This window comes from Theropithecus gelada, chromosome X, assembly GCF_003255815.1.
Source record: "Theropithecus gelada isolate Dixy chromosome X, Tgel_1.0, whole genome shotgun sequence".
Classification (NCBI taxonomy): domain Eukaryota; kingdom Metazoa; phylum Chordata; class Mammalia; order Primates; family Cercopithecidae; genus Theropithecus; species Theropithecus gelada.
In genome coordinates, this window is record NC_037689.1 from 152,657,829 (window position 1) to 152,680,414 (window position 22,586).

General features: G+C 37.8%; 1 protein-coding gene across 1 annotated transcript in view; it reads right to left on the reverse strand.

Moving 5' to 3' along the window:
• Positions 1 to 2,047: 2,047 nt before the first annotated feature.
• Positions 2,048 to 22,586, reverse strand: part of TMLHE (trimethyllysine hydroxylase, epsilon) — a 116,150-nt gene continuing 95,611 nt past the window's right edge. The window contains exons 5-8 of the mRNA XM_025373149.1: positions 22,438 to 22,557; positions 18,538 to 18,774; positions 5,383 to 5,521; positions 2,048 to 4,708 (exon numbers count right to left, since the gene is read on the reverse strand). Of these exons, the coding sequence (XP_025228934.1) occupies positions 4,577 to 4,708; positions 5,383 to 5,521; positions 18,538 to 18,774; positions 22,438 to 22,557 (628 nt within the window). The 3' untranslated portion in view covers positions 2,048 to 4,576. The remainder of the gene's footprint in view (positions 4,709 to 5,382; positions 5,522 to 18,537; positions 18,775 to 22,437; positions 22,558 to 22,586) is intronic.

The window sequence follows — 22,586 nt, forward strand, 5'->3', positions numbered from 1 at the left end:
CCGGAGCTCTGTCGCAGGGAGAATTCAAATCTCTGTCAGCCAGAGAACACCAGTAGGGGTTGCTGGAGGCCTTGGTTGAAAAGCCCCACCCATTGAGGAGGAACAGATTGGGCACCTGCTTAAAGAAGCAGTCTGGCCATGCTTCTGAAGAGCAGCTGTGCTGTGCTGTTCTGGGGTACCACTTCTGTGAGCTCTGTCCCAGAGAGCAGCCTGCCCCTCCCCCTGGGACCTCTGTCCCAGGTAGGTGCAACACTGCTGCTGGTGGCTGGCTGGAACTCCAAACCAGTGGGTCTTATCCTGTGAGGTGCAGTGGAAGTGGGGCCCGCAGATCGTTGCTGCTTGGCCCCTTGGATTCAGCCTCTTTCCTAGGGGTATGTACAGGGGTCTAATCTCCCGCTTTGCAGGAGTTGCAGTTGCTTTTGCTGGGAAACCCAGAGCTGGAGTATGTAAAGCTCCTGGGTCTCTGCACGTGCTGAAGCGGCTGCTCTGCTGAGACTCCAGGTATCTCTGTCTGTCAGACTGAAGGCCCTGGTGGAGTGGGTTCACGAGGAGATCTCCTGACCCAAGGGTTGCAAGGATCCATGGGAGGAGCGTGGTTTCCCAGGATCGTACATTCACTCACTACTTCCCTGGGTGGGGGAGGTTCCTCTGTCTCCATGTTGCTCCTGGGTGGGCTGTCATCCTGCCTTGCTTTTCTTCATTCTCTGTGGATCGAGTTGTTTCCTTGATTAGACCCAATGCAGGTACCTGGATGTTTCAGTTGAAGGTGCTGTATTTACTTGCCCCTTTCGTTCCTCTCGGTGAGAACCACTCACCCTGGCTGCTTCTAGTCAGCCATCTTGGCCACTCCCTCCCCACCCCCCTCCTTTTTCTTAAAAAATGCTTGAAAACTGTTTGCAAAAGAAACCTAGAGATTCTCATGGTTCTTTTAAGATCTTGTTGGATGGACTGTGAAAGTGGGATTATTGTCTATGAATGGTCAGCTAGACTGTGTGTGTTTGGAAAGGGTGAGGGAATTAACATTTATTGAGCAAAAGGGCATGCTAGTTAAAATCATTGTTGTCTCTGGGGACAGATTTTTCTGGGTTTTAATCCAAACTCTGACATGTATTAGTCGTGTGACCTCTATTTTTCATTTGTAAAATGGAGATGGGATTGTCGCAGGGATTAAAAGCACTTAGAACAGTCCAGGATATACAAAGCACTGTGTAGGAGTTGGCTGTCATTATTAGTCATCAGTCATCTTACTTAATAATCACAAAATTGTTAGAAAATCCTGTGAGGTAGATATTTTCCTTACCATACCCATATGAGAAAACTTAAGCAATGAGAAGTCAAACAAGGTTACCAAAGTCGCACAATTACAGAGTGACAGAGCCTTTAGATGCTACCTAGTCCAAGGCTTTCATTTCGCAGAAGAGAAAAATTGAAGTTCAAAATAGGAGAGGTACATGCCTCAAGTCATTTAGTGAGCCAGTGCCAGAACTGGGCCTAGAACTCAGCAGCAGGACTCTTCCTGTCAGTAGTTCTCAACCTTTGTCATGTGTTAGAATCCTGCAGAGGACTTGCTAAAACAAACTGCTGGTACCCCTGCCCAGAGTTTCTTACTTAGTAGGCATGGGGTGGGCCTTGAAAATGTGCATTTCTAAGAAGTTCTCAAATGATGCCGCTGCTGGTGGTCTGGGGACCCTACTTTGGGAATCACCACAACACACCATAATTCGTACATCTTTTGTTCTTTTCATCATGGACTACACAGTCTGTGACCTACAAACACTTTCAAAGAAATGGGAACCAGTGATGAAAACCAAAGAAAACTACATAGCTAGCAGCAAGAAGGTACGGTGACTGACCAACAGTCCTGGTTCGTGTGGGACTCTCCTAGTTTTAAAATGGAAAATCCTGTAGTTCTGGGCACAAGAGGATGGTTGGTCACTCTAGATGAAAGCGAACAAAAGTCAGTGTCAGCTAAATGCCAAACAAAAAAGGACATACATACAGAGAATGTGGTAACTTCTGGTGAATTTGTTTGAAAAGGACTCATTCATTTATTCTTTCAATACATCTGTATTATAATACTACTGTCCATAAGGCACTGTGTTAGGTGCTGTGTTCCTGACCCTACAGATCCCATTCCACCATAGCAAAAGGTAAAAGTGACTCTACAGTGAGCTTGGTAGACATAGACCCATGCTTATATACTCAGGGACACCTGGAAGAGATGTAAAAAAAAGAAACATCTCACATAGGAAGTTTTCAATGCATCAGGATCAGGACTCAAATAATTCCCTTCTCTTTTTCTTCAGTGTACCAAAGGGAGTACATTGTTGAGAAGGATTGGTTGCAAATTTCCAAAAAGGAGGGTAAAATAATTAACGAGTCAAGGTGTCAGGAGAGACAGAAGGTAAGGGGAGTCCTTCAGTAAGTGGGGAAATTGATTTGTTTTGTGTCCTCATCTCTCCAGGGCCATGATCATGTCCTTTGCTGGCCGTAAACCAATGCTGACCTCAGTTATAGTGTAATCTTCAAGGCTAATTTACACAAAACTTCAAAAATGGTAAACATCCTCATGAAGACTAATGATGACATATTTTAGGAGTGCATAATAGTAGGTATAGAGAAAAAACTTCAGGGTAAAATGTTATTGCTGTTCTTCTTGCTAAAGGGCATACTCCTTAAGAACCAAAGTTAATTATCAGTCCTTTGACCTATGAGGAAAACAAATTTCATGGACTCCCCTAAAGATTCCTATATAGTACAAATAAAATGCCAAAATATTTTGGGAACACATTTTGGAGCACTGGATGTGTCAATAAAATAATGTGTAAATTGCCAAATGTGATCTAGGAACTCCCTGCAAACATCAGATTAGGCTCTATTCTCTATCTGAATACTGACTTTGCTTTGCTTTGTAACTCCTGTCTTCACTAATAATGCCTTTTCCCCCCTCTTGTGTGCATCCTAGCCTATATTCTCTTTCATCATTCTACAGTGGTCAATGTGGTTATTGTACAGCTTCACTTTCAATGAAAGCTGAGGGAAAAGAAGCTTCATAACCTGCCCTCCCCCCATACATAAAAGAAGCTATTTAAAAAATAAAAGCAGCAAGCTACTAAATTTGACTCATTCAAATCTTGGTAATTAACATGTATAGTATTTTATGAGAGAGACAGAGAGAGAAAGAAAAAAATTAGCAGAAATGGAGGAAAACATATTACGTCCTAAATACCACCAAATTGCCAAAATACACATTTGGGTAGTAATCTCCAGAGAACTCTCTGGAGGCACGGCATCTGTCATGCTGATTTCCCTGAATAATATTACAGGATAGCCCTGTGTACTTCTCTTGGTGGTGGTGGTGGTGGTGGTGTGTGTGTGTGTGTGTAAAGAATTATCATATGGAACCTCACAAGTCTCTAAAACCTTTCTGCAAGTATCCCTCATAGGATTACCACACTGATGAGTTTGTTCAACAGGAGCTGTTGTGACTTCCTAATTTAACTCCTATAGAGATGATTTGTATCGAAGATAAAACACTATATTTGAACTCAATTCCCACCTTATCCCTGAGCTTATGCTACCAAGCAATTCTTATAATGTTTGGAGTTCTATTAGGCTATAGAGAAAAATCTAGGGTTTCAGCTAAACCCTTTAATCCCCAGGCCTATGTAAAGGACTGTCTCAAGGTAGTCGCTAGCCCATGGGTTCTCAAAATATGGTCTGAAGACCCCTGGAGGAGTCCCTGAGGCCTTTTTAGTGGGTCTGCAGATTAAAAATTATTTTGTATAATAACACCAAGATGAGTTACATTCAATTAAGCATTTTTCTTTTGAAATTAAGCAGACTTTTGGAAACCCAGATGTGCATAGCCCTGTAGTAGGCTAAGTGGAAGTTACAAAGGCAATAGTAGCTTTTTCTCCCCCTCTCATTATCTCATGAGGGGACAGAAGACTTTTCCAGAGGCTACATGACGTATGGTTATGTCATCTCTCTGATAGCTGAGGGATGTGTGCTTCTGCGTTCTTGAGTTTTAAATATTTCCCAGTCTTAATACCTAAAACAATTAGTATCAATAGATAGAACCCACACCCAAGAACTCCTTGGGGCCTTCAATAACTTTTAAGAGTGTTAAGGTGTCCTAAGACCAAAAATTTTGCAAATTGTTGCTTTATCAGGATTTTTGTTATTTCTAGAATGCATTTCTTTCTAACTGATCTACTTGGGGAAAAAAAAAATCACTACCTCATGGCAATTATTGCTTTCCTATCAATATGGAGATTATATTGCTGAAGGAGATTGACCAAAATTATATTAAAAGGTTTAAATAAAACAAGTGGATCCATGTTATAACATGAGGAAGAGAGCTGCCCCACTAGAAGTCTGACATTAGATAGCTCAGAGTCCCCCCTCTCTAACAAGTCTCCCCTGCTAGAGAAAGGGACAGCTTCTGTTTTGTGGGATGGGATAAGGAGACAATCTGAAGTAGAGTTTGACACAATATTAAATATTATTCTGCCCATATGAAATTCTGGTAGCCGGGGTGCCAGGTGTATTCATAATCCCAATGCTGTCAATTTTAAGCCTGAAGCCCCAAGAGGCGAGCAGTGTTTAATACGTCATCCCTTGTTAAATAGCAGCCACAGAGTTGGCGGTAGCCAGTGAAGCATTCCCTGCCATGTAGGACACGCCAGTTGTCTATAAATAGGACCTGTGAATGGGCAAAAAAAAAAAAGAGAAAACACTATCAGAAGAAGGACAGACCAAAGGAACCCTAAGTCAGAAGAGATCATTTAAAAGACAAGCTTTAGGTTGTTCTCTGGTTACATTAAATGAGGTATTTTTCTTTTGAAATTAAACAAACGTTTGGAAACTAAGATGTGTATAGCCCTGTAGTAGGCTAAATGGAAGTTACAGAGGCAACAGTAGGTAATAGGCCCTGCAGTGGAAGAGCTTCTGTTTCTCAAGTAATTGTTCTCTTATCAAAGCAAATCAGATAATTGGTTTCTTTCTTTTTCTTTAATTCTTATTCTACCCTTTCTCAAAGGGTTAAATTATCTCATGACATTTTTTGCTAAGCTGAAGGTATTTTTCATCCAGAGGAAATACCAAAATAAAAACTATGGAATCATGAAGCTGGAAGGACCCTTGGGGGTCATCCAGTTAAACCCCCTCACCATACAAATAGAGTTACTGATGCCTTAGAGATGGGATGAGGCTTGCTTCCAGGGCATTCAGTGAGTGAGCCGCAGGACCATGACCAACACCAAGGACTCTTTTCTCTTTTTCCTTTGCAACATTGTGACTCACATATTAAGTAAGTACCCGTTCTTCACTGCTTCATTATTACAAGCTTGCTTGACATCTTTAGAGATTAGGACCCACCCTGCCAGGCTTTAGTTTAACCCAAAACTCATTCTCGGGTCTCCTCAACTCTATCGTTAGAGTCCGGTGTGCTGTATACCAGCGATGGACGACATCATAAGGAACGGTATTGATGACAGCCCGGTCATAGTTGTTGTACCTAACATGGAATCATGAGAAGAAAGATCTCAAACACATGTTAAAGACATCTTTTGTTTATTGAACAATTTTATATAAGGCTTCCCCTATGTTCAATACTTGTCCCAGAGACGAAGTGACAATAAGTCAATATTCTCTCAGGAATATCACATTGGAGTGAGGAGTTCCACTGCCTGTTGACCGTATTTTGTTTTTCTTTGAATAATCGAAGGATACGGGATAGAAGTTAAGTTCCAACTGGTTTCTCTCATCTTATGATATGGTATTTTAAGTCTTTACTGGCCAAAGTTCGTGGAAGCACTGGGGAAAGCTCTGAGCTTTCTCCTCACCAAACTGAGGTGGGGTGGACAAGAGAGGTTATACTAACAAAGCTTTCCTTTTAACAGGATGACTTACAACTTCTCAGGTGTCTCCCTTTGTGGGAGGAATCCCAGCTATAGCCTAGTGGACCATTCACCCAGGGATCTTCAATCATTCATTCAACCCTAACATTTATAGGCGCACCGGCTACATGTGGAGGAGGTAGCCAGGGGCTAGATCATGTATATATTGCCATGCAGGCCATGGTAAGGACTTTGGATTTTATTCTGAGTACCATGGGAAGCCACTGAAAAACCTTGCCTAAGATAATGGGTTTCTGTTTTGCCTAAGGCAAATTAACTTTTTACTGAAGTATACTATACATTACGGGAAAGTACACAAATCGTAAGCTTGATGAATTTTCATGATGTAATCGCATCCATATCACTAGCACCCAGGTCAATAAACAGATCATTACCAGAACCCCAGAACCCTTCCTTATGCTCCTTTCCAGTAACGCCACTCCCCCAACCCAAGGGTAACTACCATCCTGACTTCTATCACCAAAGATTAGTTTTGCCTGTTTATATAAAACTTTATATAAATGCAATCACAATATGTATTCATTTGTGTCTGGCTGCTTTTTCATTTAATATTATGTTTAGGAGTTTCATCATTGTTTAGCAATAGTTTATTGGTGCTATACAGAAGTTGATTGCGTGATCACACCACAATTTATTTATCCATTCTACCGTTGATGGACATATGAGTAATTTCCAGTTTGGAACTACTACAAACAGTACTGTTATGAACATTCTATTACATGTCTTTGGTGAACAAATATATTCACTCCTGTTTGAAATAAACTTAAGAATGGAACTTATGGATCATAAGGTATGTGTATGCTCAGATTTACTAGATACTGCCAAATATATTCTTTCCAAAGATAAATTAACATCCAATGGTGTCATTTTTGGACATCTCAGGCAATATTCCTTAGTGTTATATATAGTACATGGCACAATCAGAGCCAATATTCTTAGTTTTGTTGCGTATAAAATGAGCATAATAACATCTGCCTAGCTGATCTCACAGGGCTACTGCAAGAATCAAATGAAAAAATAGGCCAGGTGTGATGGCTCACGCCTGTAATCCCGGCACTTTGGGAGGCCGAAGTGGGCAGATCACCTGAGGTCAGGAGTTCAAGACCAGCCTGGCCAACATGGCGAAACCCCATCGCTACTAAAAATACAAAAAAAAAAAAAAAAAAAAAAAAAAAAACAACAACAACAAAAAAAACAAAAAACATTAGCCAGGCGCGGTGGCATGCGCCTGTAGTCTGTAGTCCCAGCTACTTGGGAGACTGAGGCAGGAGAATCACTTGAACCCGGGCGGCAGAGGCTGCAGTGAGCCAAGATTGTGCCACTGCACTCCAGCCTGGGCAACAGAACAAGACTCTGTCTCAAAGGAAAAAAAAAAAATAGAAAGAAAAAGAAAAAGAATATAATAGTCCATCCTCCCAGGCTTCAAGGAGCCATGCCTGGAGGGAGAATGGAGTGAGGACGCACAGTCTTCACCAGGTTATTGACACCCATTGTCATTTCCAGAAACTTCTAGTGCTGGGTTAGGCATTTGCAAAAATATTTTTAAATTTACTTATTTCATCATCCCAGAAGGAAAAGTGTTATTAACCACCTTTTACATTTAAGGCAACTGAAACTTAGACACCTGCCACAAAGTTTATAAGTAGCAGAGAGGTTTTGAAATCTGGTCTCCTTAATTCTTTAACTCATTATTTATGCCAGAGAACAGAAAAATGATCGTAATTCCTGTGTACGCTTGTTCATGAGAGCAACATTTTTACAGATAACACTTGTAATCTTTTGACTTCAAATTGAGATTTACAGTTTAGAAATGTTTCCATATACAGTATCTCATTGACCCTCTGTATGATAACCCCGTGTGGTAAGTAGTACAGCTGTTATTATCTTACTTTATAGATAAGGAAAATAATGATAAGGCCCTGTGATTTGTCCAAGTTTACATGGAATTTGTTATTCACTGTTTATATTAGATGGCGGTGTTTTCTAAAGCCAACAGAGAAAGTAGCAGGAAAAGTCTATTACACATAAGCAAAATGGTTGTGCAATATTCTTTGGATTAGAATAAGACTATTTCTGGACTTTGGCACAAAGTGATGCCATCATATTATTGTGCAGTTTTTCCTTTCTTTCCTGCTTTGATGTGAAGCAAGAGAGACCTGGGAGTAGGGGCAAGCAAATAAAGCAGGCATTTATCTGACAAGAAAAGCTAGGAAGATTTAACAAGGTTATCCTTCTTCTTAGCTGACAGACAAGTATTTCCCAAGACAGCTCCATAATTGAGTGGACAATACATTTGATGGATTTGTGTATTGTGGTGTAAGTGACAGCTGATGGGCTTTCAGATAGGTAGATAAATGGGCTTTCAGATAGATCACCATTACAATCTCAGTTCAGACGTGTGATCTTGGAGGAGCTATAGAAATTATAAAAATGCTAGAAGAAAACCTCGGGATGACTCTCCAGGATAATGCTCTGGGAAAAGATTTTATTGCTAAGACCCCAAAAGCACAGGAAACAAAACCCAAAAATAGATAAATGAGACTAGATTAAACTAAAGAGTTTCTGTGAGGCAAGGGAAACACTCAACAGAGTGAAGAAACAACCCACAGTATGGGAATATGGCCATTGTAGAATGGCTGTTATTACAAAGACCAAAAATAACAGATGTTGGCAAGTATGTGGAGAGAAAAGAACTCTTATACATTCAATAAACGGTGCTGGGAAAACTGGATGTCCGCATGCAGAAGAATGAAATTAGACCCTTTTATTACAACATATACAAAAATCAACTAAAAATGGATTAAACACTTACATGTAAGACCTGATACCATAAATCTACTAGAAGAAAACATATGGTATAACTCTATGATATTCGTCTATACAATTACTTTTTGGATATGATCCAAAAGTATAAGCAACGGAAGAAAAAATAGGTAAATGAAATTACATCAAACTGAAAAGCTTCTGGCACAGCAAAGGAAACGAAAGAATGAAGAGACAACCTGCAGAATGGGAGAAAGTATTTGCAAACTATACATCTGATAAGGGGTTAATATCTAAAATATTTGAGGAACTCAAACAACTCAATAGTAAGAAAACAAATAACGTGATTTAAAAATGGGAAAAGGATCTGGATCGACATTTCTCAAAAGAAGACATACAAATGGCCAACAGGTATGTGAAAAAGTGCTCAACATCACTAATAATCAGATAAATTCAAATTAAAACCACCACGAGATATCACCTCATACTCCTTAGGATGGCTATTATTAAAAGGACAAAAGATAACAATGTTGATGAGGATGTGGAGATAAGTGAACCCTTGCACACTGTTGGTGGGAATGTGAATTAGTACAGCCATTATGGAAAACAATATGGAGGTTTCTAAAAAAAAAAACAACTAAAAGCAGAACTACTACATCATCCGGCAATCTCACCACTGGGTGTATACCCAAAGGAAATGAAATCAGTATGTCTGAGAGATATCGTCCATGTTCTTTGCAGAAATATTCACAGTAGCCAAGATATAAAATCAATCTAGGCAGAATACATGGGAGAGTATATACAGAAAATGTGGTATGTATAAAAAAGTGGAATACTATTCATCCTTGAAAAAGAAGAAAGTCCTGTCATTTGTGACAACATGGATGAACCTGGAGAACATTAAGTGAAAATAAGCCAGGCACAGAAATATCAGTACTGCATGATCTCACTCATATGTGTAATGAAAAAAAAAGTTGATATCATAGAAATAGAGAGCAGAATGGTGGGTACCAGAGGCTGGTGGGTTGTGGAGTAGTGGTTGGGGATATGCTGCTCAAAGGATACATAATTTTAGATCAGAGGAATAAGTTCAAGTGATCTATTTTTCAACATGGTGACTATAGTTAATAACAGTGTATTGTAATTTGAAAATTTCTAAGAAGCAATCAATCAATGGAGTGAAGAGGTAACTCGCAGAATGTGAGAAAATGTTTGCAAACTATGCATCTACAAGAGATTAATGCCCAGAATATATAAGGAGCTCAAACTCAATAACCAAAAAAGACATAATCCCTTAAAAATGGACAAAAGTTCTGAATAGACATTTCTCAAAAGAAGGCAGACAAATGGCAAATGGGTATATTTTTAAACGCTCCGTATCACTAATCGTTAGGGAAATGCAAATCAAAACCACAATATCACCTCACCCCAGTTACAAAGGCTATCATTAAAAAGACAAAAAATAGGCTGAAAGTCAGGATGGCTAATATGTACAAACACAGAGAGAATGAATAAGATCTAGTATTTGGCAGCACAATAGGGCAACTATAGTTAACAATAACTTATTGTATATTTAAAAATAACTAAGAGAGTAGAATTGGAGTGTTCCCAACACAAAGAAATAATAAAGGCTTGAAATGATAGATACCCCAATTATCCTGATTTGATCATTACATATTGTATGCCTGTATCAAAACATCACATGCACTCCATAAATATATGCAACTATTATTTACCCATAATAATTAAAAATTTTTAAATTAAAATTCAATAAAATAAAATATAATAAAGTGATCTTAAAATAAATTTGCCCGTGGTTAGATATTACTTATTTGTTACACTTTAATTGATTATTTCTATTATAATTTCATAGTACTTAGAATATATATATATATTAGAAAATATCATCTATAGGATTTTTGCTTTCATGAAGGTAATGATACTTTAAGCCTAAAACATTAGAATTTTCAATAATTTTCTCTAGTGTTTGGAAATAATTTTAATCCTCTGTTTAGTGCTCAAAAATGCTGTTCATTTGTGACTGATTAAACTTTCCAATAAAGTGATTTTATACTCTTTATGTTAAAGAAACAACAAATGCTGGTGAAGATGTGTAGAAGGGGAAACCTTATACATTGTTGATGGGAAAGTAAACTAGTATAGGCAATATGGACAACAGTACTGAGGTTCCTCAAAAAACTAAAAATAGAACTAGCATATGATCCAAAGCACTCACTACTGGGTATATTAAAAGGAAATGAAATCAGTATGTTGGAGAGATACCTGCACTCTCATTGTGATGGTTCAGTTTACGGGTCAGCTTGACTGGATTGAGGGATGCCAACATGGCTGTTGAAGCATTGTTCCCTGGGTGTGTCTGTGAGGGTGCTTCCAGGGGAGCTTGGTGTGTGAGACAGTGGACTGCAACACTTAAGATCCACTTTCAATGTGGGCAGGCACTGTCCTATTAGCTGGGAGCCTGGTTGGGACAAATAGGCAGAAGAGGAAGAACTCTCTGTCTCTGCTCATTCTATCTCCCTTCTGGAGCCAGATGCCTTTCCTCCTCCTGCCCTTGGGCATCAGACTGCAGTTTCTTCCACTTTTGCACTCTGGGACTTGCATCAACAGCCTCCTGTGGGCTCTTAGGCCTTTGGCCTCAGACTGGGGTCTGTACTGTCAGCTTCCCTAGTTCTGAGGCTTCCAGACTTGGAGTGAATCATGCTACCAGCTTCTTCGGTTCTCCAGCTTGCAGATGGCCTATTGTGGGACTTCTCCACCTCTATAATCAGCTGAACCAATTACACCTCATAAATCCTCTCTCATACATCCTATCGGTTCTGTCTCTCTGGAGAACCTTGACTAACACACCCATGTTTATTGCAGCACTATTCACAATAGCCAAGATATGGAATCAACCTAAGTGTCCATCAACAGATGAATGGATAAAGAAAATGTGGTGCATATGCACAATGGAGTACTATTCAGCCATAAAAAATAATGAGATCCTGTCATGTGTGACAACATGGATAAGCCTGTAGGACATTACATTAGGGGAAATAAGCCAGGCACAGAAAGACAAACTTTGCATGTTCTCACTTATTTGTGTGAGCTAAAAATTAAGTAACTGAAATGAAGATAGAGAGTAGAAGGGAGGCTGGGAAGGTTAGTGGGAATGTGGGGAGGAAATGGGGAAGGTTAATGGGTACAAAAAACAGAAAGAATGAATAAGGCCTAGTATTTGCTAGCACAACAGGGAGACTACAGTAAAAAAATAATTTAATCGTACTTCTAAAGTAACCAAAAGAGCATAATTTGGTTGTTTGTAATACAAAGATAAATGCTTGAGGTGATGGATACCCCATTTACCCTGATGTGATTATTACATACTGCATACCTATATTAGAACATCTCGTGTAACCCATAAATATATACACCTATTATGTAACCACAAAAATAAAAAAATAAAATAAATATAAATTTAAAAGCTGATGTTATAGAGGTAGAAATTAGAACAGTGGTTACCAGAGGCAGGGGAGGGGAGGAGGGAAGGAGAGATGGGAAGAGGTTGGTCATTGGGTACAAAGTTACAGTTATAGTTAGATAGGAGGAGGGTGACCATAGTCAACAATTATATGCTGTATAGTTCAAAATAGCTAGAAGAGATGATTTTGAATGTTCTCACTAAAAGAATAAGAGGGGGAATACTACAATCAATCTATGCCTATATATTTGATAACTTATATGAACCAATTTCTTAAACACACATGATAAAAAAAAAAACGAATTCAAAGAAAAGTAGATAATCTGAATAGCCTGACATCTATTAAAGAAACTGAATCTGTAATTTAAAACTTTTCAAAAAAGAGAACTCCAGGCCAGACAATTTCACTCATGAATTCTATCCAACATTTAAGTAAGATGTAATACAAATTTTACAGTCTCTTTCAGAAAATTAAGGAGAGAAAATGACCCCACTCATATTATGAGGATAGCATCATCCTAATACCAAACTCAGACAAAGATATTACAAGAAAAAAAACTAAATAGCAATATCTCACATAAACATAGGTACAAATATTCTTACTAAGATATTAGCCAATCACCTCTAGCAATGTATCAAAAAGATAATAATACATCAAGATCAAGTGGAGTTTATCCCAGGTATTCAAAGTTGGTTCAACATTCAAAAATCAATCAATGTATTTTATTATATTGTCATACTAAATAAGAAACATCAGATGATCGTATGAATAAGGGCAGAAAAGGCATTCAACAAAATTCAATATTAATTAATGATAAAATTCCCAACATGTTAGGAATAGAAGGAAATTTCCTTATTCTAAAAAAGGGTATCCATGGAAAACCTACAGTGAACCACTGAGTAATTTTCCCCTAAAATCAGAAATAAGTCAAGGATGTCCTTTCTCGCCACTACTATTCACTGTTAGTCCTGGAAGTCCCAGCTAGTGCAATAACACGTGCACACACACACACACACACACACACACACACGCAAGCAGAGAGAGAGAGAAGTGAAAGGCATACATATTATAAGGGAGAAAAAATACCCCATTATGTTGAAAACCCCAAATAATGTACAATAAAACTCCTAAAGACCCTTCCAGAAGACTCCTAGACTTGATAAAGAACTTCAGTAAAGTTTCAGGACACAAAATCAATGTACAAAGCACAGTAGCATTTCTCTACACCAATATCATTCAAGCTAAGAACCAAATGAAGAACCCATTTACAACAGCCACAAAAAATAAAACACCTGGGAATACGTTTAATCGAGGAGGGAAAGATCTCTACAAGAGGAACTACAAAACACTGATGAAAAGATTGTGTATGACACAAATAAATGAAAAAGCATCCCATGCTCATGGATCAAAAGAATCAATATTATTAAAATGACCACACCGCTCACAGCAATTTACAGATTTAATGCAATCTCTATCAAATTACCAACACATTTTTTCACATAATTAAAAAAACGTAAAATTCATATGAAACCCAAAGAAGAGACTGAATAGCCAAACCAATCCTAAGCAAAAAGAACAAAGCTTGAAGTATTACATTCTGACTTTGAATTATACTACAAGGCTATAGCAACCAAAACATCATGATATTGGTATAAAAATAGACATATAGACCAATGGAACAGAATAGTGAACCCAGAAATAAAGTACCTATTAACAACTGATCTTCTGTAACATCGACGAAATTAAACAATAGGGAAAGAATACCCTATTCAATATATGGTGCTAGGAAAACGGGCTAGCCATATGCAGAAGAATGAAACTGGACCCCTATCTCTCACCATATACATGAATTAACTCGAGATGGATTAAAGATTTATATTTTAGACATGAAACTGTAAAATCCTGTAAGAAATTTTTCCTGTAGGAAAAATTCTTCTGGACATTGGCCTGGCTTAGGCAAAGAATTTATGACCAGGTCCTCCAAAGCAAATGCAACACAAACAAAAATAAACAGATGGGACTCAGTTAAGCTAAAAACCTTCCACACAGCAAAAGAAACAATCAACAGAGTAAACCTACCTAATGAGAAAAAATATTTCCAAATTATGTATCTAACAAAGGCTAATATCCAGAATCTGCAAGAAACTCCAACAACTCAACAAGAAAAAAAAGAAAAAACAAAAAAACAAGTAACGCCATTAAAAAGTAGGCAAAAGGGCCGGGCGCGGTGGCTCAAGCCTGTAATCCCAGCACTTTGGGAGGCCGAGACGGGCGGATCACAAGGTCAGGAGATCGAGACCATCCTGGCTAACCCGGTGAAACCCCGTCTCTACTAAAAAATACAAAAAACTAGCCGGGCGAGGTGGCGGGCGCCTGTAGTCCCAGCTACTCGGGAGGCTGAGGCAGGAGAATGGCGTGAACCCGGGAGGCGGAGTTTGCAGTGAGCTGAGATCCGGCCACTGCACTCCAGCCTGGGCGACAGAGCCAGACTCCGTCTCAAAAAAAAAAAAAAAAAAAAAAGTAGGCAAAGGGCCATGAATGGGTGTTTTTTGAAAGACATACAAGTGGCCAACAAACATGTAAAAGATGCTCAATATCACTAATTATCAGAGAAATGCAAATTAAAACCACACAATACTATCTTACACCAGTCAGAATAGCTATTATTTAAAAATCAAAAAACAACAGATGTTGGTGAGGATGTGGAGAAAAAAGTAATGCTTATGCACTGTTAGTGGGAATGTAAATTATCACAACATTTATGGAAAAAAGTATGGAGATTTCGCAAAGAACTAAAAATAGAACTACCATTTGATCCAGCAATCTCACTACTGGTCATCTACCCATCTACATTTTACATATACATGGAATACTATGCAGCCATAAAAAATAATGAAGTCATGTGTTCCACAGTAACATGAGTGGAACTGGAGTACATTATCTTAAGTAAAGTAATTCAGAAACAGAAAGTCACATATCACGTATTCTCACTTGTAAGTGAGAGCTTAACAATGGGTACACATGGACATATAGAATAATAGACATTGGAGACTACAAAAGGTGGAGGGTGGGAAGTTGACAAGGGTTGAAAAATTACCTATTGGGTGCAATGTTCACTATTCAGGTGAATGGTACACTAAAAGCCCAGACTCCACTACGATGCAATATATGCATGTAAGAAATCTGCACTTGTACCCTCTAAATCCATTTTTAAAATGGAAAAAAAATCGCCGTAGGATACCACTTCATAGCCGCTGGAATGACTATTATAAGCAAACAAAGCAAAGAGCAAGCAAGTTTTCGTAGGGCCCTGGTGGGAGGTGTTTTCATCATTGGGGCAGGTCCCTCATGGGTGGTTTGGTGCCGCTCTCATAGTAATGAGTGAGTTCTCCCTCTGAATTCATGCAAGAGCTGGTTGTTTAAAAGACTGTGGCATGTCCNTGAAGTCATGTGTTCCACAGTAACATGAGTGGAACTGGAGTACATTATCTTAAGTAAAGTAATTCAGAAACAGAAAGTCACATATCACGTATTCTCACTTGTAAGTGAGAGCTTAACAATGGGTACACATGGACATATAGAATAATAGACATTGGAGACTACAAAAGGTGGAGGGTGGGAAGTTGACAAGGGTTGAAAAATTACCTATTGGGTGCAATGTTCACTATTCAGGTGAATGGTACACTAAAAGCCCAGACTCCACTACGATGCAATATATGCATGTAAGAAATCTGCACTTGTACCCTCTAAATCCATTTTTAAAATGGAAAAAAAATCGCCGTAGGATACCACTTCATAGCCGCTGGAATGACTATTATAAGCAAACAAAGCAAAGAGCAAGCAAGTTTTCGTAGGGCCCTGGTGGGAGGTGTTTTCATCATTGGGGCAGGTCCCTCATGGGTGGTTTGGTGCCGCTCTCATAGTAATGAGTGAGTTCTCCCTCTGAATTCATGCAAGAGCTGGTTGTTTAAAAGACTGTGGCATGTCCTTTGAGCAGCTATAATTCATACATTGTTGATGACGGTGTAAAATAGTACAACTACTTTGGTAAAACTTGTTGCAGTTGTTTATTAAACTAAGCACTCACCTACTCTATGACCCAGCAGTTCCACTCCTAGGTATCTACCTTAGTGAAATGAAAATGAAAACATACCAAAAAAAACACTTTTACATGAATGTTCATAGCAACTTTATTCATAATTACCTGAAACTGGAAAGAGTCCAGGTGTCTATTCATAAAAGAAGAAATAAACAGAACAGGCAAAAATCTAATCTATAGTGGTAAAAAAATAATTCAAACTATGGGTTCCTCTGAGATGTATGTGCAGGAGTATAAGAGTACTTTCTGTAGTGATAGTAATATTTTATATCTTGATAAGGGTTTGGGTTACATAGGTATATGTATTTGTCAAAACTCAGTGAGTGTATATTTAATATTTTAAACATCAGTACATATATATTGTAACTTTAAAAAAGCTGTAAGCAAATATTGTACGCTACTTAATGATACAAATGTTGAAGTATTTTAGGGAGATATGTACTGATATCTGCAATGTATTATACTTTAAAATTCACTGAAAACAAGATTAACTGATGAATGGATAGATGGGAAGATTGGTGATAAAGCAAGTATAGAAATATCTTAATGGTAGAATCTAGATGTAAGTCTATGGGTTTTCTATGTTAAATGTTTTCAACTTTTCTATATGTTTAGAAATATTCATAATAAAATGTTGGGAAAATAATGAGTTACTACTCATTGTTTTAGGCACTTAGATATATGAGAGGTAACAGAGCGAGAGTTTCCCAGAGGAACTTATCCGAGGGAAGTAAATTAATATTTACACAGTTCCTACTACAAGCCAGGGGTAAAGGTAAGGATAACAATTTATTTTTATCTTCACAACAAGTGGGCACAGAAGGTATTATTATTGTAACTGGAAACTCATGACTAGCAGGTTAAGTGACTTGTCCAAGGCCAAAATCAATAAGTGGCAGTCAGGATTTCACACTGAACTCCTTCTGATTACAAAGCCTGTACTCTTTGTAGTATGTCAAGTTTTGCTGCTATCTTCACCCTGCCTCTTCAGCCCGTATCTCTTTCCCTGCTCTTTTGTTTTTCCCTAGTACTTATCACCATTTGATATATTACATATTTGCTTATTTATTTTTAATTACTCTCTCTTGTCACTATAATGAGAATTCCAAGAGGGCCAGGAATTTTTGTCTGTTGTGCTTACAGTTTCATCTCCAGTGTCAAGAACAGAGCATCACTCTTGGTAGATGCTCATGGAATATTTGCTGAGTAAACTGAATTAATGCACAGTAACAGTTTGCTTGGAATAAGCAGAAGCAGGAGGGGTAATCCATCTGCAAAAAAAAAGCATAGTAAAAAGCTTGGCTGCAAGATGCAAAATAATTGGCTCCAGAAACCCAAAGTAGTTTGGTATAGCTAGGGCAGAATGTATGGAAAACATGAATCATATGCTAGAAGAGGAAGAAGGGATCAGATCATACAGAACCTTAAAAGCCATAAGGAAGGACTCTAGTCTTTCTCTGAAAGACACTGGGGAGGTTTAGAAGGATCTTAAAATGGGAGCAAAAGATAAGACTTGTATTTCAGAAAGGATGTTCTAGCTACAGCATGAGAAATTAATAGAAGAGGGCTCATGGTGGAAGCAAGGACATCAGTTATAACTTTAGCCATGGGACAGAAGAGTAGTCTCACTGCAAGAAGAGGCATTGTAGATAGAAAGCAGGGGATAGTTGGAGAAAAATATAGAAGGTTGAGTTGATAAGACTGGTTATGTAATATAAGGGAGAGGGAAAAATTAAATATGATGTTTATGGCTTGGGAAACTTAGTGGATGGTGGTGCCATTCAATGAAAATGGGAAAACAAGTGGAGAAGTAGGTTTAAAATGAGTAGAAGTGATGAATTCAGGTTTGAATATGATATGTTTTATATTCTACAAAATATGCAAGTTGTGATATCAGTAGTCAATTGAATACACTGGTGAAGAGCTTTGCATAAATCTGGGCTAGAGACATAAATGTTGTTGGGAAACCTAGCTGTTTGGTCACTGAGGATAATTTAATAACTGTTTTTCATTTTAATAATGTTTCATTTAAAAAATACTACCTCTAATATTTGACCCCACCTCCAAAATAAATCTAGTATTCTTTGGTTGATGGCTATTTATTATTCCATGGGAATTATAAGAAGAATACAAACTGTTTGATAATAAAAAGCTATGGAATAGCAAGATTAAAATGTAGCAGATATAAGAATCTTAGGGATTTTTGTTACATTAGAAGGCTAACCTTTGGCAAACATATTACAATTGGGGATAGTTCTTTGATACTTACCTGATCAAATACAGCTCTTTATTCCATGGGTAGATATTTAACACTGGCCCAACCCCAATCATGTGGTTGTGACATTCTCCAACATCTTCAATATATTCATGCTTCAATGGCACTTTACTGAGGAGTTCAAATTCCTCAGGTGCCTTTTGAAGTACCTGTTCTGCTGCATAGAATCCATCTACTAGCAGTGTCCTGCCACCAGTTCCTTCATGTTTAAGACAATGAAACACTTGAATGCTAAAGAGAGAAAAGAAAATTCTTCTGTTCAGTGGAAGAGAGAACATATCAAAATTCTAGAAATTATATATAAAATGATTACTGAACCTACTTGTCCTTTTCTTTTCATTTCCTAATTGGAAATCTCATTTCCTAATTGTTTTCCCCTCATAGGCAGTTGTACTTTTTTGTGTTTTGAAATATTAATGCCACTAGAGGTTTCTTCTAAACATATCTAACATATATTGAAGCTTATATGTGCTGGGCCCTGGGAATACAGGCATGAATAATATATAACCTATATTTTCAAGAAGCTCATAGTCTAGTAAGAAGAGATAAAGTAAATAAATACCAAATAAAATATGATAGGTACTATAATAAAGTTGCATGCAAGATATAGTGGGGTCATAAACAAAGGAGCGATCTGTTCTAGTGGGGTGTTGTATAAAGAAATGTTTTGGAGAATGGAAATTGTTTTGACTAATCTTAAAGAATGAGCAAAAATTGGAGAATAAGGAGATTTGAGATGAGGAGAAGGCATTCCAGGCAGAGAGAAAGCATGACCAAAGATACCAATGTAAAACAAGGTATATTTAAGGAAGAGAGTAAGAAGTTCCTATTGGCATAGCACAGAGTACCACAAAATGATTTTAAACTGTGAAACTCTACGACCATATCAATATTTTAAAGAGTCCATTATGTTGATAGTGTGGAACATGGACTGGTGAGAAGCAGTGTGACAAAAAAACTTGGAAGACAACTTGAATAACTGAAATAGTAAAGAAAAATATTGAGAGCTTGAACTCAGAAAGGGGCATTATAGAGAAGAAGACACGCCTGAGAGATACTGAGGTAGAAGTAGCAGAATTTGATAACTGAAGGACAGGCAAGAATCTAGAATAACTCCAGGTTTCTCACTTGGGCACCTGAAAAATGATAATGTTGTTCACTAAGACCGAGATTACAGGCAAATATGCTATTGAATGATAATGAGGAAGTATGAGAGGTTGAGGAAGGAGTCCAGTTTAGAGGCATGTTAGAACAGCTAATCATATATGTCTGAATATGTTAACAGGGAAAGGTAAGGTGACTATTAATTGACTGGAAAACTAAGGTAGAATTTTCAAATTAATGAGGGGAAATAAAATTAATAGTAATTTAGTCAAATAAGCAAAACTAAGAAAAAGTAAACAGCAAATTAAAATAAGAAATAAACAAAAAGATAGAGTAAAATCAAGGACAATCTAATGTAATATAAATACAATTAAAAAGAGAAAGGTAAGCCTGGCTATATTGAAATTTCTGTGAAACTTCTAGGTCAGGGTTTTTTAGTTACCAGTTAAGATGTTTAAGGAAGAGAGGTGGATTTTGTTACAAGTGATAGCTAAAGCCAAGAGCATGGAAGAGGTCATTTGGGGAGATCATTTCAGGTAAGAAAAGAGGGATAAGGAGAAAACCTTGAGGAAGGATAATATTTAGGAAATAGACAAAAGAAGTCAGCAAAGGAGGCTAAGGAAAAATGGTCAGATATATAGGAGGGAAACTAGGAAAGAAGGAATATTTAAGAAACTTACTAGTGGTTAACAGTATGTCTCAGGAGTCAAGTAAGATGACAGTACACACTGGATATCACAATTAGTTAGTTGCTGCTGATGTTAGAGAGAGTAACTTTAATTGCGGTGAGGGGTGGGTTGGGAAAACTAGATGCCTATGGGTTTGTGGAGTAAATGGGAAGTGAGAATGAAAATATATTGAATGTAGCTATTATTCTTTTAATAATCTGAGCCATGAAGTGGAAGAGAAAAACATGGCTGTAGCTAGACAGAGGTAGAGTCCAAGGAAGTACAAAAATAGAGAATTAAGATCTGGGAGGCTGATAGGAAGGAGTCAATAGGTATGGAAAGGCTGAAGATAGAGGAGAGAGAAATCCCCAGGAAGCTGGAAAGGATGAGATCCAGAGCAAAGGTAGCTTTAGAGAGAGCAAAGCATATAACAATGAAGATGGTGATTAAAATGAATAAAATGATGAAAATTATACCTAATATTTATTGAACACTTAGTTTGTGTCAGGCAGTATGATCATATAATTTAATTCCTTAGCAATGCTAATGGATAGGTTTTATTACTAGTCCCATTTTACAGATGAGGAAACTGAAGCACAGAGAAATTAAGTTACTTGTCCAAGATCACAAATTTAATACATGTTCAGGCTGGGATGCAAATCTGGGTCTGGTTGATGACATAGCCTGAACTCTTAACTGCTATTACCACACTGCTAATCTACTTGGTCCTTGCCATTGATTACAAACAATTAAATTGAAGCCACCAACAGTTGTTTATCTCTGGTATTGGTCATAAAGGGAAGAGCTAGTCAGTATTTGAACCTCAACCCCTGTACAGCTGCTTCTTATCCCATTTCCTCTTTTTTCCTTCTGTATCCACTAGAATGAGGATGCAGGGCTGTTGATCTCTCCATATATTGATAACATTGAGCAGGATATCTAAAAGCTGCTTTGTTCTTCCTTCCCTGAATCAAACATTCTTAAGTTACAAACTCTTAAAGGAAATCAGTGTAACCATGAGCAATTGCATATTATCATCCTCATATAGTCTCCATAAATCTATGTGCACTCATTTTACTCATATCTTTGTGTCTCAGGCTTCTCATCTATATGCAGAAGCGAGATGAACAACAACAGAATAACCACAGAGGTGCCTCTACTGAGGAGCAAATGGTAGGAAAATTGAGTATAGTATGTATCATCTTTGGCTCAAAAGCATCTTATTCCATGTGAAAAAGTTATTCTTCCATCATTCCTCCTCTCCAACTTCTTGTAAATCAGATTCAAATTCTTCTTAATGCCATACTCAAAGCAGCTGTGTTTGCATGACGACACTTTTCCAATATGTTAATAACTAAATGCAAGAAATCTGTACAAATTTCAAAACTAATGGTTAGGCAATACTTTTTTGGGGGATAATTTATAATTACTTTGAAAAATGTAAAATTACATTTTAATAATTAACAAAATTAGGACTCCATTTATATAGTAAGATGAATTTTCCATCACTTAAAAATATTTTATTCCTAGGAGTCTGATATAGTTTGAATATTTATCCCCACCAAAATCTCATGTTGAATTGTAATCTCCAATGCTGGAAGTAGGGCCTGGTGGGAAGTGTTTGGGTCATAGAGGTGGATCCCTCATGGCTTGATGCTGTCTTCAGATAGTGAGTGAGTTCCTGTGACAGCTGGCTGTTTAAAAGTGTGTGGCACCTCCTCCATGACTCTCTCTCACTTGCTCCTGTTTTTGCCATGTGAACTGTTTGCTCCCCACTCACCTTCCACCATGATTGGAAGTTCCCTGAGGCCTCCCCAGAGGCAGATGCTGTTATGCTTTCTGTATAGCTTGCAGAACCATGAGACAATTAAATCTCTTTTTTTAATAAATTACCCAGTCTCAGGTATTTATTTATAGCAATGCAAGAATGGCCTAATACAGAATCTAAAATCTGAGTTAAGGTATTTCAAAATGATCATGTTTCTAGGGGAAGAGAAAGAAAGTCATACAAATCCCCAGCAGCAGATACGATCTTGGTTCAAATAGAATGGAAAATAATTAAGAAACCACTCAAGACTATCACATATAAAGACCTTACACTGTAAAAATCTAATCCACCTACCCACAGGGCTCTTGAAAATAGGTAGTGTCAGTGTGCCGATCCAGAGCTAGCTTGGTGTATGCAGTGTCACCTCTGGAGAAGTCTGAAGTGAAATACCACATCCTCCCATAAATGGTTTCTCTGTTAGATGAAATAAAGAAAGACCTGTT